The following is a 19,442-nucleotide window of genomic DNA, read 5'->3' as shown; positions in this document are numbered from 1 at the left end:
TTCCAATTATGCATTGCTGTCCAAGTTACTACAAATTACGTAATCTAGTGATAACAAAGTCATTAGAAAAGAATATTCCCCTGGTAATAAGAAGGGTGAATGTTTTGGGAATCGAGTTACCCGAGTCTCCCGTGCCATCTCCTTTTCTCCTATTTTTTACCTTCGTCCATTCACTGTTTTTATTGTCCATGTCCATTCATATTTTAATTTATGTCTACATAAATAATACTATGCATATGACTTCCTTTTATTTTTTCAATCTAGAGCACGAAATCACCCTCTGGTTAGCGAGAAAGATTCAAATAATAATGAATCTCACCAAAATGCAATATTGGATGATGAGGAGAAGGGTATATGGCATTCGGCGAACGTATTATCGCGTTTAGACTTTTCTCCAAATAAAAATGACGCTGTGGGGATTCAGTAGTTGTTATAAGTCATGACTATCAGAAATCTTAGTCTCATATCTCTAATGTTCCTCCGGCCTCAATGAATGTGTCTGAATTTTTACTAGTACTGTGTTCACGGTCACGATGGGAATAAATTAACACACACAGGAAAGTCATAGAGATTATATTATATATTAAATCCCGAAGATGTCCATATAAGTTTTTGTCTCTCAAAATACATTCATAATGGGAATTTATAGTGAGCTCGATATATTCGTCTTACATATTTTAAACGAGTCAAGAATTCTACAAACTCACTGTTTAAGGAAGCTTTGGTTAAAACAGCAATTAGAACCAAATGGTATATGGAATAACTTCTTGGCCGAATAACACCAAGCAAACTGAAACTATCTAATTCATACATCAGATAAAATGAATCCATCTCAAACTACCGAAATCCACAACACCCTCTTTTATTTTGAAAAATGACAATAGAGCCTCAACTAATGGGGAAAAAAGTCAGCAGAACTTTTAAACCAAATTTCATCTTGGAAGCCTATCTTAAAAAATAAAAATCACAGATTTCCGAGTCTGTCCCTGAGTCTGAGTGACCAAACCCTTAATATTGAAGTTGGCCACCACAAAAAATCCCTCTGAATGACAGAATATGTGACAAAATCAGGTGGAAGATGAAACCAAGGATCTCAGAAAAGATCTATTCAGCATTGTCAATGCACACATCCACAATTTCAATAATAAATCACCAGAGGGCATATCACTAAATTAATTCCCAGTATGAACCTACAAAATTTATAAAAACAGGATAGAAAACAATTAAGGTTAAATCATAGGTGGCTTTTCCCCCTTGTTTTGTTTGTGTACTAGTGTGTATGTGTGTGTGTGTTTGTCTTTGTGTCCCTGAATTGTATTTTTTATTTCTTAATCATGTTTCATTTTTTATAGTTGTAACCTTTCCCATCCCCTCAGAGGGATGCGTGAGTGTTATTGAATAAATACATAAATAAATATATGATAGTACACTAACATATGCAAAATATGCAAATCGGGTCACGTGATCAGAAGAATCGTGATTCGCAACAGACCCTGCAACAGACAAAGAGATAAAGTTGTGTAACTGTAGTCTTCACCATTACTGTAAACAGGACTAAAATATATATCTGCACGAGAAGTTGATGTCTGGACACCTAAGAACATGGCGTCATTTCAAATCATAACGATTATGTTTATTGTTTCTACAATCGTAATGTTGCAGTGCGTTCAGTCACAAGTAAACGTCGGTGGTTCCAGCGAGTTCCCTAGTGGTTCGTCACAATCGGTAAGTATACATATTCTGGTAACGGTGAATAGAGTGATCAAAGTCAAACGGATATTCGAAAGTTCGTTTTTGAAAACAATGCGAGAATATCAGTGATCTGCTACCGACAGTGAGACTGAAGGAATTAACTTTTCACATTCACATTCAGACCACTACGTGTAGTAGATACTAATAAATGTCTGAGATTCATTTAAAACAGCGTCCGGATAACTTTCGGAAATTCCGTCGCGTTTCGGAAAGATTTAATTTTCACAACTTTTGAATATTTATTCATACTTTTAGGCTAGTGAGGAGGTTATAATAATTTTTCATTTCACTTTAACTCTGTTTTTTCACCCCTCAGACCCCTTTGAAAAGTCACTTCTGGCCATTGTAATGGCCACTATTTTTTTAATGGCCAGAATACCAACCAGAGATTTTTTAATGGTCAAAATATTGGCCAGTATTTTCAAACTGGTAGTTATAATGACCACTATTTTTACACTGGTCAGAATAATAGTAATTTTTTATTTAATGATGGAGTGGGTGACAATCTATTTTTTTAATGGGTATTATAATGATCATTTTATTTTTCATTACATGAATAAAATGGTCATTTTTTTTTTCATGTCACAGATATACCCGATAATGGCACATGGGGATTGACAGCTCTCCTGTTTTTCCTCACTCGCTTCAGTTTGCTTCAATTTTAAGCCAGTACAATTGTAGGTAAACGTAAAATACAAGATTTTGAAAAATTTGAAATATGGAATTATATATCTTGAAAAAATATGACGTTTTGGGTTAATTTGTTTTTAAAATCACAACAAATCATGCACTTGATACTGTTGACTTAATACATGTAATATATAGTATAATGCAATAGGTTATTGAACATAGAAGATGACCCGTTTTCAAAATTCGGTCTAGACCCTTATCACGGGTGCTAATGAAGTGTGTGCAAACATTGAGCCCAGGCTAATCACCCAAAATACCATTGTACTTGATGTCCATTTGAAAATTTAACTATTATATTCATAACTATTCTCATTCATAACTATACTAAACTTGACAATCAATACAAGCACATTCTGTGACATTATTCTTGAGATAAAAATGGACTGACAATGAGACTCTGTACTACTTCCTGTTCTTATAAAGGCAATATCCAGCATTTTAATACCTTGAACAAACAAACAAGACATTCATTACTGAATCTTTGAAAAGTGTGCAACCCCAAAAATATTCAGCAACTGACTTTCCACCAAAAAAAGTCACATAAACAGCTGGTTACTCCAAAAAGTCACAAGGAGTTACTCCAAAAAGTCACATAAACAGCGAGTTATTAATCCGAAAAAGAGCCTGTCTTTATGAGTGGGGTTAAGCTCAAACATAAACAAAATTCCCATTTTAATAATGACAAAAAACTAAAGTTTAGTCTTCAAATACACCCAAACTATAACATTTTAAATTGAAATACTTAACCAGTAACTTTTCATAACATGTGTTATAAACTGTAGAAGTTTATGTTGAAGGGTTGATGGAAGGTGATTTTAAAGTGGCTAAGACCATGGAGGTAGAAAAGAGAAGGAGTGAGGACGCTATTGTTTCCGCTGGTTTCATGATGCTTTGGATTTGTTTACTCACATACACATTGTAATTAGTTTGCAAACACGCTGTACAATGTCACAGTTAATCGGCTTACGTGTTTCGGCTGTATTCGGAAACTTCGTGAAGATTCTCAACGCACTGCGCATGCCCAAACAGATAACAATAATACAAAATGCAGGGAAAGACGTACGCTGAGTGTACTCAACGCCCGAAATCTATTACAACAAAATGCGCGATTTTAAACATCTGCACAGTTCAGCACACCAATGAAAAAGGACTCGTCAAAACATCTTGTTATAATCTCATCATGTATCTTTAAATTTCACTGCGGAAATTTGCGGGATTTTTTTAATTAATGTCCAAAGTTGGACGACTATTGTGATGAAAAATACCAGAAAAGAAGTAATCACACATCTTGGTAGCGTCCGTATGCAGAATTTCCGCTATCTATAAGTGTGAAATGACCTTTGTGATCCGATAAAGGTCATTGCGCATGCACAATTCTTTTATTTATGGTTTGCGCATTCAATTTTATAGACGATGTTTAAACGGAATTTATTTTTTTTCAGTTCTACTCTCATTTTCTTGTGTAAATAAGCGGCTATCATCATGTAGATAAAACGACTTCTAAACAAAAACAATAAGTGGCTTAACCAGAGCGAAGACAAAGGATGTTTATAAGATTAACATGGGCTTAAATAGCGTCCTCACTCCTTCTCTTTTCTACCTCCATGCTAAGACACAGTCAACTAAAAAATACCCATGATGCTCTGCTTTATTTTTATATTTTGCTATTTTCTCTATTATGAATGGTTTAATGTGATATGAAAATTATCTGTGAAAATATTCCACGACTACTGCATGTGTACAAAACGGTGTTGGGTGGTTCAGTAAGTTATATGGGGGGGGGGTCTAGCATAGAGGTCCATGTGTGTAGCTAGCTGACTTAGCAGTGAATGGCATGTTTGTTTGTTTGTTCACGGTATTATAATGCTGGACAATAGTAGTGTTCATGCTACATGAAGTACTGGCTAAGATTTTAGCTGATGTTTGCATTTTGACTAGACCCAATTGCATCCATGCATTGGGAGGGCCAGTCCTTAGCACGGGCTAAGGGGCGCTGTTTACGAACGCAAAATTTCTGCTGCTGACATGTTTCATTCTAATTTATGAAGCGAAGTGCACTGGAACACGCGCGTAGACAGACCGACTTATTTGGATGCACAGGAACAGTATATAACGGCGTTACAGAATGCAGAGTTTTATTAGTGCATGTCGTAGACAGCGAACCAAATTGGCGTTGTTGTATGCTCTACTACAGCGACCCAATCAGTGTGGAAGCGTGTACGGAGTAATTAATGACTGGTGGGATACTAGTAGACGACTTCCCCAGAAGTCGAAGATATGGTGTTTCGCATGCGCACGCATGCCGTTTTGGAGTGTAACGTAAATTGCACATGTGATATTGCTTTTGAGTGTACCAATCAACATCACAAAAATTCCCTTCTAACAACTATCAGCAAACTAGTATCGGAAGCACCACAATGGTTTAAAAAAAAAACAATTGAAAAAATTGGTGATGATATTAATAAAAAAAAATAAGCATTATAAATCAATAAAACATGGAAAAGGAATGAAAAAAAAAATATTAAGGGAGAAAATCATATGGTGGTTGTTTCGATAATTTGTGGTTGGTTTATATCGGTTAACAGTGTAGTTATGGAACTGTACCATTGCTGTTTAATTGTTTGTTCATAATTGCTGCTTCCCTTGGGAAACAAGTTTGGGTGTTCTTAGCCAGTGCACAGACCCTCAAGACTGTGGCCTGTGCTATAACTGTTGGGCCCTCCTGTGAGTGAAGACAATTGGGTATAGCTGATATGCAAACATTTGGGATTAGCTTAAATCTTAGCCTGCACTTGGTCAAAGTCCCTCTAAGGACTGTGACTTGGTGTAGCCTGAAACCAGACTACTGTGGATTAGTGATGTTTTGTAATGGATTACCTCCATGATGAGTACATTTAAATAACAATGGAAACTAGCATATCACTGGCAACACATATAAGGATTTTGGCAAATTTTCACCGTTTTGTGTGAAACTATTTTCACAACAACATTAATGTTTTACAATAAATTATATCAAACATATGTATAATTTAGTAGTATTAAAACTTTTTAAGTTTTTTTGAATTAAGAATGCACCAATCTTACTAGGAATCTATTCAAATCTAACCCTTAGTGTACAGATTTAATAATGGCTCATCAAAGGTATTGAATTACTGAACACACATCTTTGCATAGTTTCCAAAACTAAAATATTATTTCATGCTCTGCCCCCTCTCATGTAACAGTTTGTTAAGAATACGTACATTATTTAAAATCATTTTAAAAATGCGACTGGAATGTCCAGGCCCAAACTTCTGCTGCTGCAACATCCATCCATTCCTCCATGTACATGCAATTGTTTCTCTGAGATTCTGCATGCAACCAGTTTATTTTTTGAACTGAATAACAGATTCCTAGAAGTTTATTTTGACATTTCCAAATAACACTATATATAATTTAACAATTTCAGGAATAGATTAGATTGCTTGCTATTCCATTAGAAACTCTTACTTCCAAGTGTGATTTTCAACAAGCGTTCATATGTTTAGCTAACCAAAGGGAAACAAAAGCATAGTGACAGGAAGTCAACACAGCAGAAAGTATGACAAAGGTTTACACTTCAAAAATGACTGGAAAGTAAATAATTTATAACCAAAGACCATCTATGCATAAACAACTAAAGATCTGGGAGGTACAGCTTTGCAAAGTAAAAATGTCATATGGGGGAGGGGGTTAAAACATTGCTTCAAACACAGTCCCTCTATCACTGTGCTTCAAAACATCTTAATTATTCAGCTCAGTGTACAAACACATAAAGTACAGAAATTGGATAATTAATGAAAACATTAAACAAAACAAGAATATGTAAGCAATATTTTGTTTTGTTTTTGAAAAATCATGATGTAGTGCACAGCCATACAGACTGTTTTAGTGGATAATATTTTAGGTTTGCAATGTCATACTCCTCCAGATATTCATCAAGTTTTCTTGAGAGGCGATTAGCTTAAGGAGGGGGCTGTGCAAAATGTTTTTTCTCCTCTTTGTTTTTGTGCTATTCTTTTTCTAGTGTAAAATATTTTTTCTCAAAGATGTAGGCGTGTCAAATTTGTTCATGTTTTTGATCTCTACAGGATTTTTTCAATAATATTTTCCTGTTAATTATTAAGAAGATGAAAGATTGTGGAGTGAGTGTGGGTGTGTACAAAAGGGTCAGCAAGAAGAACTATATAAGATAGCTGAAAATCATGAAATACCAGTTGAAAGATGTCACTTTTATTTGAGGGAAAACATAAAAAAAGGAATGTACAGTAACTCTACACACTTGGAACTTTCAAAATCTGTGTGCAAATGTAAAACTGATAAACATGCAAATGCTAAACCATTGCATCCATCAATACTGGTTAAACTTTTTTTTCCCCTTAACGTCCATAAATTCTGGTTCTTCAACTTCTTACGTTCCATTTATATAGTATTTCCTTTTTTTAAATTGTCATTATCTGCAAAAAATAATTCAGATTGCTATTAGCTTACAATGACCAGTTTTTAATTAAGACACTTTGTAATCAATTTTGGAAAAACAAATTTGTGGTGTCTGTGTATTCTGGCATATTTCTGTCCTCACTAATAACAATGTGGATAAAATGACATCTTGTGATATGTCAATGTTTCCCCTATGCAACTCAGATATACTTCCAAAAAGATGATACCCGGTACATTCTGATTGAAAAAATATAAATATCAAATAAAACAGAATAACATCAAATTGTTTCCTAACCGAATATATTAAGGGGTTGTGCCATATATACACACAGTTCGTCTCTTGAGAGACTAGGACAGTACACAGTCCCTCTGTGGACAGTACATTGCTGTACTTGGGAACCTAATTTCTGAGAACAATAGGGGGATTTAACTTCCTACAAGAGACAAAAGAATGTTATGTAACAATGCAGCTGCATAATTTTGTCTTTCAAAGTAGGAAGTTGTGTACATACAAAATTATAGAGTCCCTCCACAATGGGAATGCCACCATGCATCGATCATGCCACCATGCATCATCGATCCCCAGGTACTTTCACAAAATAAATAATTGTATTATAATTATGATCCAATACAATACCATATTTGCTCTAATATTACATTTGTGGATACTAAATCATGAAAATATTACTTATTTCGACCATTGAAGATCCCTGTAATTTACCTAAGCGCATGTGCTGCTAATAGAGTAATTATGTTAAGTGTAATATTGTTTCTATATTTTTTTTTCAAAATCAAAAAAATGATATTAAAAATATAAAAACAGTTTAGTTTGAAAAGTGAAATAATGGTATTCAGATGGTTATGATTTAAGCATGACCTTAGAAAACAGGGTCATGCAACTTCTGTCTGAGACAATGTGGGTTATAACCTCGTGTATAATCTCATTAATACATATACATGTACCTAGAAGATTTATACATCTGAAACAGTTTTTACTAGTATTCCCATTAGTCAGTGTATAACAAGTGCACTATGCTATATCTGTTCTAAATATGATGAAAAATCCACTTGTTATAATGACACAAATTTCCACAGGTCATTGTTTACTTTTAGGCAGTTTTGTTTCCTTGCAGAGAAAACTTACCATTTTTGTTTCCCTTTCCTGATTTCATAGTGGAATGAAAATTGTTAATTTTTAGTTTCACTCGCATCAATAGAATGGACTTGGCTATTCAAGTTTTGATCAAATTTAATTTTTCTGATTATATTCCAACCACAAAATTGTCTCATTTTGTGTAGCTACACCCTGGCAGCCATGTTTGGCTTATGAAACAGGAGAAGATGTAACAGTGGTGTTGACATAGATTTATTATCAGTTTCTCTAAGGTGTTAATTTGGGTAGGGGGATTATAACTAAGGTTACATGAAAGGGGTAGCCACAGTAGCATGTCCCTGTTCTCTAAGGTCTATGATTTAAGTACCGTTATATAGACTAAATATTTTTTTGTCCAAGTTGAGCAAGAGTACCCATGATCAATTTGGCTGACCCAGAAATGCCTAGGACATTTACTGACTGCATATTACACCTTCATTATATTTTGTTTAAGTCTCGCCCATTTGCCCCCTGTATCTTCAATAGTAGTGTTCATGCTACACAAAGTACGAGCTAAGATTTAAGCTAATCTCATATGTTTGAGTTCATGCACAGAAGGAAACAATGGTTAGCACGGGGTAAGGAACGCCCAAACTTATTAAGAATAGGCAAAATCTTCAGAAATTTTAACTATGAGTGCTCAGTAAGAGTAAGTAGGAAGGTTAGTTCTACAGCTATAAAACAATACCAAAGCAAATTCAGAAAGTGCAAATTGCAGAATAACAGGAAGTAGCACAGTATCTCATCATCGGTACATTTTTTCTTGAGTCAATCTCTCTATATGTGTTAGCGTTGATTGTCATGCAGGAAATGGCACACCAAAATAAAAAGTTATGAATATAGTAGTAAATCTACTAAATAAACATTAAATACAATGGTTTTATTAGCCGAGCTAAGCGTTCATGCATGTTTTGTTTTGCCTGTGCTAAGGCTTTGGACTGACCAGATTTACTCTGTACCTAGTATTTCTTAGCCTGTGTTCATGCACATTTTTTTAGCACAGGGTAACGTATTGGACCTCTTAGCCTTTGCTAAAGAGCTCTACATGAATGCTATGAATAAGTGTCTTCTGTTTATTCCTACTTTAGGTGCATACATTTAGGTTCACTTCCCCTTTATAGTGATCTTTACAACTCATTCAAATCAAATTGGACTCAAAAATGAGCAAAGAATATTAGATTTAATTGAAATTTAGTTTAAATCCATGCTAAATTAAAAGTTATCTTGAGTATGAGTTTTACTTTTTTCTTTTGTGCGCAAAGAAAAATGAACTGTTGCACACTGTAGGCATATATCATCTATACTAGTTTGCATAAAAAAGGGATTCTGTATGGTATTTGATGTTATGGGCATAATATATACATGTATAGTTAATACATGATTACTAAATTAGATTTCCCAGTGTACAGTACACTATTTCTGAAAAAAAAAAACAATATACATAGTCTTCAAAAATTTAAAAGAACAAACATTTTGCAGTCAGTTAAATTATTTTATTAAAATAATTTGAAAAAATTGCCATGAATGGAAACAAATTTACGTTGATGTTTTTTTGCAGATTTCAGGAGTTGGAAATAATTTTTGTTTATACTTTTCTTGTATTAACAAACATAGGAGCTAATCCTCATTAACACCTACTTGAGCTTGTTGTTTGACAATTATGAATGATAATGAAACAGTACTTACACAGTGTGCCATGACTGAACAAAAACGAAAGCCCCAAAAGACTATCCTGCTACATAAACAACAACAAAAGTATCTAATATTGTATTGAAGTCATTGTAAAATGGTAAAATAATTACAAATTCATACCTTGATGTGCCAGTTGCAGTACTGCAATCGTCCTATGATTCAACACCATCTAAATATTCCGCAGGTTATGCAGTCCACCAGCAGTCACTGGCATCAGCGTTACTATGAAATTTCACTGGGGATCGGGGCAATATTCGCGAAATTTCATTTAAGTGTACTTGGAAGCGCCAGTGAAACTTGGGAAAAATAAATTCCCACACGTATATTGAGGCTGTTTTCTGGGCCATTATATTTAGAGACATGAACAAAAATACTGGTCATTTTATGTATGTAATGAAAAATAAAATGACCATTATACTGCCCATAAAAAAAAAATGTTCATCAACTCCATCATTCAAAAAGCAATTGTAATTATTCTGACCAGTATAAAAAACATGGGTCATTAAAACCACCATTTTAAAAACACTGGTAAATATTTTGGCCACTTAAAAAATTCTGGTCAATACTCTGGCCATTAAGAAAATAGTGGCCATTATAATGGCCAGAAGTGACTTTTTAAAGGGGTCTGAGGGGTGTAAAAACAGTGTTAAAGTGAAATGAAGAATTATTATAACCTTCTCACTAACCTAAAAGCACAAATAAATATTCAAAAGTTTTGAAAATTAAAACTTTCCGAAACGCGACGGAATTTCCGAAAGTAATCCGGATGCTGTTTTAATTATATTTTGTAATCCCCCACCCCATCTGCTTTCAGAAAATATCTCCTTTATTTTATGCTTAAGTCAATAATTGACAATTGGTCCATTCCAATTCTTCTAGTAATATTATCCAGATTATCACGTGACAACATTCGACGGAATAAAAATATTGGGGCACCTCCGTGATATAATTAAGTTCATTGCAAGCTTGAAAGGAATAATAATTCGAAATTAGGTTTTAAAAGATCGACAGTCACTGCACTCTAACCATTAATTTTTCAAAGGAAGTGGAAGTGGTGTGGAAGTTTGTTTTGGTTACTACGGTATGGTGTATCGAGGGGTTTTGTTGACCAGTCATCAAAAATTGCGTACTCGTAGGGAGTTCTTATTCGAATATTCTTGTCTGTTGAATTTGTCAATAAATAAATTGTTCGCATTAACACATATACTCTGGTGGAATGGATATCGCGTTCAGTATTGTTATTATGGAGCATTTTTTCAGCACTGTGACTAAACGTGGACCTACAAATGACCAAATCAAGCAACCAGCAGAATACAAACAAGTTTTAGGATTTAGACAGTACTGGTATAGTAGGAAAGCAGTCTACAAATAGAAGTACAACTGATGTTTAAATATTACTGATTTGATTTAACCTTAATGATTGTATACCTCCTTGTATGCTGAGTGAAGACTAACTCAATCTTGAGAAACAAAACCAACAAGGTTACAACAGAGTAAACATAAATTAACTGAAAATGGATAATACTTTTATGTCATATACATATCTGAATATAAGCTGTCTCAGTAGAACACTGTTAAATAAGTGTTAGTTCTGAAAATACACACACAAAAAAACACTGCAGAAATTGTCGTGTTAAGCATTTGATCGTTATCATACGAAAACACTGATTATTGTATTATAGTTTCTTAAATACTGTACTTTATATATTTGATACATGTACAATTTTTTGCTTTAAACCATGTCTATAAATAGACATGTTGGTGACATAAGTGCGAACGTGATAGAAAACACCACTTTATTACGTATTTCTATAATGTTAACTTTCGACCAATGAGGGACATTCCCGCCTAGAGTTCAGAATCCCACCGAGCCTATAAATAGGACGCGCAAGTATTTTAGCGCCATTCTTTACCGCGTTGTTGTGTTTAACGTTTGCTTACATATTTCTTTATGGTAAATTCTCTGGTATATCAATGGATGTACTGTATTGACGTAATAAACTACTCTACGCGTTTATTATTTACGTATTCGTTTCTTGTGATTTATTTGTTTGCATAGCCTGGCATTTCTTACTTATTTTGAATATAACCCAGTCACGAATTGCAGCGTTTGAAGATGCGGATTCTCGGGAGGCAATAATACTGTAGATTTCTCTCTCAACCGGACACTGACTAACTATTTTTAGATTCATACTTCAAGGCTGGAGTTGGTTTTCATACTACGAGATTGATTGTCGTTGAAGTATGTTTTAAATTAGAATTATAAGAACTGTGTTCTAATAGCTGAGACAAATTCCTGTGAATTTTAATTTTCGAAAGTTATTTATTTTGACAAAGAATTTGTGTCGCGTAAACTGTATGTCAAATACAATATACAAATCTTTGAGTACACTTTTTCTTCCAAAATGTGAAAGCAACATTTTGCCTGTTATGTATTTTACTTTCGATAACTTTAGACTAAACAGACATAATTGTATACTGGCTTCAGATCTTGATCAAAAATTTGGTATGATGGTAAAATGACTATCGTTGTTCATTTAAGTTTATGTATTCAAAATTATATTTCACAGTAAAAATGGCATTTGATGATACACATCTCATCTGTATATGTAAACTTGTTCATCAATACTAGTAGTTTAGCAAATTAGAATAACAACTAAGGGGGTAAACTATAAACTCCTCCCCGCAACTTAATTGGTCTTTATTATAGTTCAAAGCTTGCGACCCAAAAATACAGATTACATAAATAAATAAATAAATAAATAAATAAATAAATAAATAAATAAATAAATAAATAAATAAAATATCTTAGTTTTAAGGAATGATACAAATAAGCTGCCATGGATTGTAGTATGTGGCTGTCAAACGTCTTCATCAATTCCACAAACTTATTATATGAAGGCAATGTAAAATAGTATCCTGGAATGTATTTGTCCCTAATGAACTAAAAAAAATGGATAAACTAATAGTAAATGGTATTCGTCTTCAATTTCAGAATACTTGCATAAAGGACAGACTCGGTCACTTCTTTCAATACCCTTTTTCCTGTCGGTTTCTATCCTGAGACAACAAGCACTGCAAATAAAACGCGATAACACACACCTGTGAGCGAGGACAGACACGGAAAATAAATATCCATCGGGTTTAATTAAAGCGCGGTGGTCGTCGCGCAGCGCGTGTTCGAATTTTGTGTAAATAAACAATGTATTTTACACGCGTTGTAAACGTCGCTATGAGTCCCATATTGAACAGAACGCGGCACGACGACTGCCACCCTTTAAGATGATTAATTTTGAAATTTTTCTAGTTTATCCATAGTTGAAATATCACCATGCCAATCCAAATACAAACGTTAGTTTAATCTATGAACGAATATCTTAATAATAACGCAATCAGTATTTGAGATGTCCTGTACATTCCAAACTTCTTGCATAATGCACAATAATAATACTTGTTTAACATTAGCGACCCAGTTCTAGTTCTTGACTGAGATATCTCTAAGTGGTACAACCAAGTTACATTTACTAGCGTACCCTGTCCTTGGCATGAGTAATAATTTGGCACAGTACTTTACACATCTCTTAACTGTTATTATTATTCATATGTCACCGTAGCGCCATAAGTTACAGCGTGCCGTAATTTTGCGGTATTTTACGGGGAATTTTCATCCTACCATATTAGGAAATGCGAATTCCAAATATGGAATGATTACGCGCGTAAGCGTTCTCTAATAATAAAAACAAACATGGCTGCCACCAGGATTTGACCGGACTCCGCACAAACTGAAGAAGTTCGCTGATTCTGTTCTAAACTTTTTGGATTTCGGCATTTTCATGATGTATCCTTGGAAGGGAAAGATGTATAATAATAAGGTTATTAAGAGAATACCTCAAAGTATACACTCATACAGTACGCCGTCGCATCGACCACCGCTGCGCGTCAGTCGATACTTCGCTTGTACTGTCTTCGTGCATACTTTGAGGTATTCTCGCGGCGTAATAACCTCATATTATAACAATTTTGTAACGTCCAAAATCTCCTAGTACTGCACAGTTTTGAGCATTTGGGAGACACCTAAACTATTCTACAAGTAAGATATTGAATCATATCAATGGTGACTTAAAATTTTAGACCCATATGTTAATATTGACAGAATAATTGTGTCAAATATTTTGAAGAAATAAGATAGTGGGCCCAATTTCCTTGCACGTTTAAACCCATTAACAACTTTTTACCTTGTTGGGCAAGCAATTAAGTAGCACATGACAAATTTAACCGACAAGAAAACAACACTCCAAGTTACTTGTAATATGAAACTACATGAACTTTTTTCCCTTATAAAACCATGTTTCTGCACTTGAAATCCCCGCAACTTTAGTCTTGGATAAATTGACAATCTACTTCCACAAGTCACAGAAATAACTCAAACTATTTATATCGTCTGTAAACAAAAAAGTATCTCTAGTAAATCTGATGACAGCTGTATCCCTCTTTGACCCGAAATTTGTAGTGCTATGATTAATTCATTTATGAAATAGGAGAAAGGGAAAGGACTTAATCTATATACATCCTTGTCTTACACCAATAGGGCAATCAAAATGCTCGGTGCGATGTTTTGACGTCACACATGCTTTAAAGCGGGAGGGTCGTTACCTGCGCACGAGCGGGAATTGAATCCCAAGCGACGATAACAACCAAGCTAAAAACGCAAAGGCTCATGGGTAGACGCTTGTTTGTAAACAATGACACTTTGGCCATCTTACGCATGCGCAGGTGACGACTCCCCCGTTTTAACATTAGAATAAATGCTAAATAGCATTCTAAACATTATCTCCTTGATGCCACCCGTTAAAAAAATGTACCATAAACTTTGACGCTCAATGGTGTCAAATGCTTTTGAGAAATCCACAAAGACACAGTAAATTTCCCTCCCTTTTTGACGAGTTTTTCTGCACGAACGTTATCAATTGTACTTTTCCGAAAACCGGCTTGAACCTCGTAAATTTTTCCTAAAGCTTCCGCCCACGAACTGAGACCTATTTAAGATTGATGTGAATATTTACTAAAAATACTTAGAATCGAGATGCCCCTATAATTATCCAGTGAATCTGGCGAACCATTTAGAGTTGTTTAATGTTTCGGCAAATTTCTTTCACAGTGATAGAATAGTTCAAGAAGTCATTGTTTAACTCGGCAGCTGTACCTGCTATAATATTATCAACGGTGGAAATAGAGCTTCATAATCGTCTGTTGTTTAAACTAAATAAATGGGAAGGAGTTCCTTAAGGCCCCCTCACCCCTAACCTGAATCCTAATCCTAACACTCCAGTCCCACAATGCAATTCAATATGCCTTTCCAAATACTTATAAATAACCTAAAGAGGGTTAGGGTTAGGGACTCTAAGAAACTCTTATCAATAAATGTTCGTTTCCATTTTCTCCGTAGATTATCCCATGAACATACTGAAGTTAGTACCAAAATATAATTGAGTTAGAATCAAACAAAAATGACGCACTTTGTTCGAAATATAGGATTTCAACGGCCCCTGTAATACCATACTTGTTAATTGATGTAATGGAACAATAATTTTCAAATCAAAAATAAAGATGAACTGTATAAACACTTATCAGGGTTCGGACAAATACGGATTATTGAGTAGTTTCTAAAAACTGGCATAGTTAGTGTAACATCTATGAACTGCGACACGATAAGGCTTTCCATGTCAACATCGAAAGTAAATCCTATCCCGGCATTCCATGGGATCTGTGTCAAATCTCTTATCTCGTTCTTTCAGTCCGGCTACAATACAGGGTGTGCCGGCATTCCCGGAATTCCCGGTAGCCATGGTAACCCAGGTCGCGACGGGCGAGATGGTACGAAGGGCGAAAGAGGTGAAACTGGTGCCGTTGGCCCACCGGGTATCGCAGAGCTACCTGTGCAGAATATAAAACAGTGTGCTTGGCAAAATATAGATGACGGGCGTGACAACGGAATCGTCAAGGTAACCCATTTATTTGTTTTCGCATACTTAGATTAAAGTATTTTTCGTCCAAAAGTAAGTAATACTCAGATGTATACTCAGATGTAGACTCAAGTATACTCAGATGTAGACTCCAGTCTCCGCTCTGCATGCACGTATATATATATTACATTTTCGGGCACACAATCCTGATATGCAAAAAAGGAAGTTTGGTCCACGCAGCTACCAACAGTGAAATAGGTCTCGATAAACATGGTTACATCCTCAATGGCAATTTTAAAATGAGGGAAACGACGCTACAATTATATAAAACTGTAGCTAAACATTATTGCTTTGAAAAAAATCTCAATCTGAAAATTACAGGGATAGAATAAAAACATACAATAATTCAGTCGGGATGAAATACATATTGCCCATATTTCCAAAATATTAGATAAAAGTAATGGAAACAATAGCAGATAATAAGCCCTCAAAATTGTGTACTTTTGATGAGACTTTAAAATGTACTGACCTGTTGTGCTGTTTTAAATAAGAGTGTTTTATTTTACATTTTCTAACGATTTAAATATTAACAATCAATACCACAAATCAGTGGTAAGACGTATTCCTAATAAAAATTTAACTATTTTATCGAACTATATAGTTACCTTAGTACTTCCCACAACTGTACTTGTCAATATTATAAACAGCAGCAGCAAGAGACTGGAACAGAATCTAACGTAGATGGTATCCTGCGCTCGGGCACAAACACCCATATGACCGATAACGCGCATGCGATTTCGATTACTGGTACGTACTATTATGTCATAATACATGCGCACTTGCATACTATTACTATTATTTAATAAAGCAATAATAATAAAGCATATTTCAAGATATACCAACCACAAACATGTAAGCCATCACGGTCGTGACAGTCGCACCACTTCGTTGAGATGTGGGTCCAATAAGACAAGTATGAAACACAAGTAAAAAATAGTTGTTTACATGACATACAAAAGAGTTGCGAGAAAAAATAAGTCTGCCAGAGTGAATAACATTTTGCTAGATGCAACAAATTACAGAGTTTATGGGACCTTAAATCAAATTAGTGCAAACACGTGACTATGACAGAAAAAAGTTCTAATAATAATTAACGTACTTCTTACAGGAGTGTGAATTCAACAAAATGTCGGATAATAGCGTATTACGTGTTGTGTGGAATGGGAATCTACGTGCAGTGTCTGCATCGGGGTCATGTACTCGTTGGTATTTTACGTTTAATGACAACGAGTGCGATAACCCCTTTCCAATAGACACATCTATGCATACTCATGGGAGTCAGAATATGCATGTTGGCATATCTGGTAAGTATGATACTAACACTAAATGAAATATCTATAATCGTACAGTACATCTAAGATAAGATGAAATAATGATTGACTAATACTTATTGTTTTCAGTTGAAGGAATGTGTTATGGTATTGGTAAAGGTGAAATTCGTGTAGCTTTCCATGTATCTACTCCCTGTAGTGGACATCCTGCTTCGGATGCTTATACTGGCTGGCAATCAGTATCTAGGATCATCATAGAAGAAATACCCATAGCCCAGTAACGGTTCGATTGTTTCAAGATAGGGCTTTTCGACATTATATTAACGACTGAAAAGCGTCACAAGTGCAGTGCCCTCTTTCGACAATTTCAACTTGAACAATCGCCGATAGAGGGCACAGGGCACACGAGACCCGTTTATTCTCGACCGTTCGCATTCATTTCAGATCACAACTTTCAAATATTATTAAACAAATATCAATGCCATTATTCTAAAATTTGAAAGCACAACGTCACCGAAGACTAACATAAATTCGCGATTCTCATTTCACTCACGTGTTTCATCGCGGTTTCCTCAGCGCGTGAAAGTTTGATAGACTTCCACGACGGAGTTGAAAAGTGTGCGGTAGAGAATACAATATTCGCACTCGTTGTATACGTCTATTCATATATAATATTACCATTGATATAATCATCATTACGTCACTAACAAATAAATTATATTATCATTATCGTGTCAGTTTTGAATCGTGTATGTTTGTGTTTTTATTTCATAATTAACGTAGGACTTATTATCTTTGATATTTTACGACAATTCGAGTGGAATTCCAATTATGCATTGCTGTCCAAGTTACTACATATTACGTAATCTAGTGATAACAAAGTCATTAGAAAAGAATATTCCCCTGGTAATAAGAAGGGTGAATGTTTTGGGAATCAAGTTACCCGAGTCTCCCGTGCCATCTCCTTTTCTCCTATTTTTTACCTTCGTCCATTCACTGTTTTTATTGTCCATGTTCATTCATATTTTAATTTATGTCTACATAATCTAAATTAGAAAGATCGCATGCGCAGTGATGTTAAAACATGGCGCATGCGTGGTAATTTACATATTTTGAGAATGATGACAAAAGCATGAAGCATGACGTATAATTGTTATAATGACAGAACCTGTTTTCCGTAACACTCGATTCTCAGTCGGCCCTATCTTCTGTCATATGGCTGGAAATTAGTTGTCATCTGTCAAATTATTTTATAAGTGATGACACTCACTCACTAATTGGCTCACTAATTAAGTATGAGTTTTTAATACAATCCAGTAAAGTTGGCTAAGTACTTACATAAATAATCGTTTTGGCCAGGTACTCATAGGATATGACGTGATGACGTCATGCTGTCTTTATTTTGCGTTATAACCCGTCAAACTACACAATTGTTACAAGTTAAGAAAACATTCATCATAAAAAAAGAAATGCACTTAAAATCACGGAAAATACAATATTTAAATTACAGTTTAATTTACTAATCATTTATTGAGTGTGTTGAGTGGTGCGTCTGTGCATAATGTACTGTACTGCCTCAAGTTGCTATTTTTGGGGTGTGAAACATCGTAATGACGTTTGTGAACAATGGAGAGATGATGTATTAGGTCAACCAAAAGGCGCATTTTATTTGCAAAATGTTCCAAAACCTCGCATATACTTGTGTCCTGTATTATTTTTTTAAAAACGAAGCGTTTTTCTGTTGATTTTCAGATATAGGAATCTTATTATCTGTAAAAAATTGTAAATTTACACTTATTATCGCAATTGTGTTTAGTATCAATGGAAAGCTTATTATGCAAGTTATTTATTCCATTTACATTAATGTTCGATAAGATGACGTCACAATATGGAAATTCATGCCAATTGTAAACAACTATATTTCACAACATTTGTAAATGTTAGATAATTGCTGCATGAGGCTACATACTAACTACAGTGTTGTTTGTATCATTTTAACACTCAATGAGCTTACATTGTGCTCGTTTCACGTCGAATTGGAGACACAATATTTATAAGCACTATATTTGTTGATGGGTTTTATTTTAAACATAATGCACCAATATTCTCCCAAGGCCGGCCGTTGTTGTATTGTTTGGGTTTCAGAATTGTAAAAAGATGCGGGCAAAATGCAAAACCGGGTCTTTGAAACCCAAAATTTTCATACCAACTCAGCAGCCAATCGGCGACGACGTTACAGTTAGATGACAATTTCGGTTTCAAATACCCCAGGAAAGTGTTTTTGTATGCAAAAAACGATGAATTCTGCCGTTTCCCTGACTGGTAGGAATCTGAAAAAACGCGTTTCAAAACTTGTATCTTTATTTAGTTTCATCGTGATGCCGTATTCATGGTGATCCCTAT

At 34.8% G+C, this 19,442-nt stretch overlaps 1 protein-coding gene and 1 long non-coding RNA gene across 2 annotated transcripts; one reads left to right on the top strand and one right to left on the bottom strand.

Annotated features, from left to right (window-relative positions):
* The first annotated feature begins 1,480 nt into the window (after nucleotides 1–1,480).
* Nucleotides 1,481–17,768, top strand: LOC102802944 (collagen triple helix repeat-containing protein 1-like). The gene is made up of 4 exons (XM_085496608.1): nucleotides 1,481–1,725; nucleotides 15,541–15,747; nucleotides 16,877–17,072; nucleotides 17,169–17,768. The coding sequence occupies exons 1-4, from the start codon at nucleotides 1,603–1,605 to the stop codon at nucleotides 17,318–17,320; spliced, it is 678 nt and encodes a 225-aa protein (XP_085352734.1). The 5' UTR covers nucleotides 1,481–1,602; the 3' UTR covers nucleotides 17,321–17,768.
* Nucleotides 6,678–7,341, bottom strand: LOC146747990 (uncharacterized). Its single transcript, XR_014928903.1, has 2 exons — nucleotides 7,196–7,341; nucleotides 6,678–6,917 (listed from the first exon to the last, which is right to left on the bottom strand). It is a non-coding gene; the product is annotated as an uncharacterized LOC146747990 (long non-coding RNA).
* Nucleotides 17,769–19,442: the final 1,674 nt, after the last annotated feature.

The sequence above is a fragment of the Saccoglossus kowalevskii genome, chromosome 3 (assembly GCF_978046115.1).
Source record: "Saccoglossus kowalevskii chromosome 3, keSacKowa6.1, whole genome shotgun sequence".
Classification (NCBI taxonomy): domain Eukaryota; kingdom Metazoa; phylum Hemichordata; class Enteropneusta; family Harrimaniidae; genus Saccoglossus; species Saccoglossus kowalevskii.
This window is presented reverse-complemented; position numbering and strand designations above follow the sequence as displayed.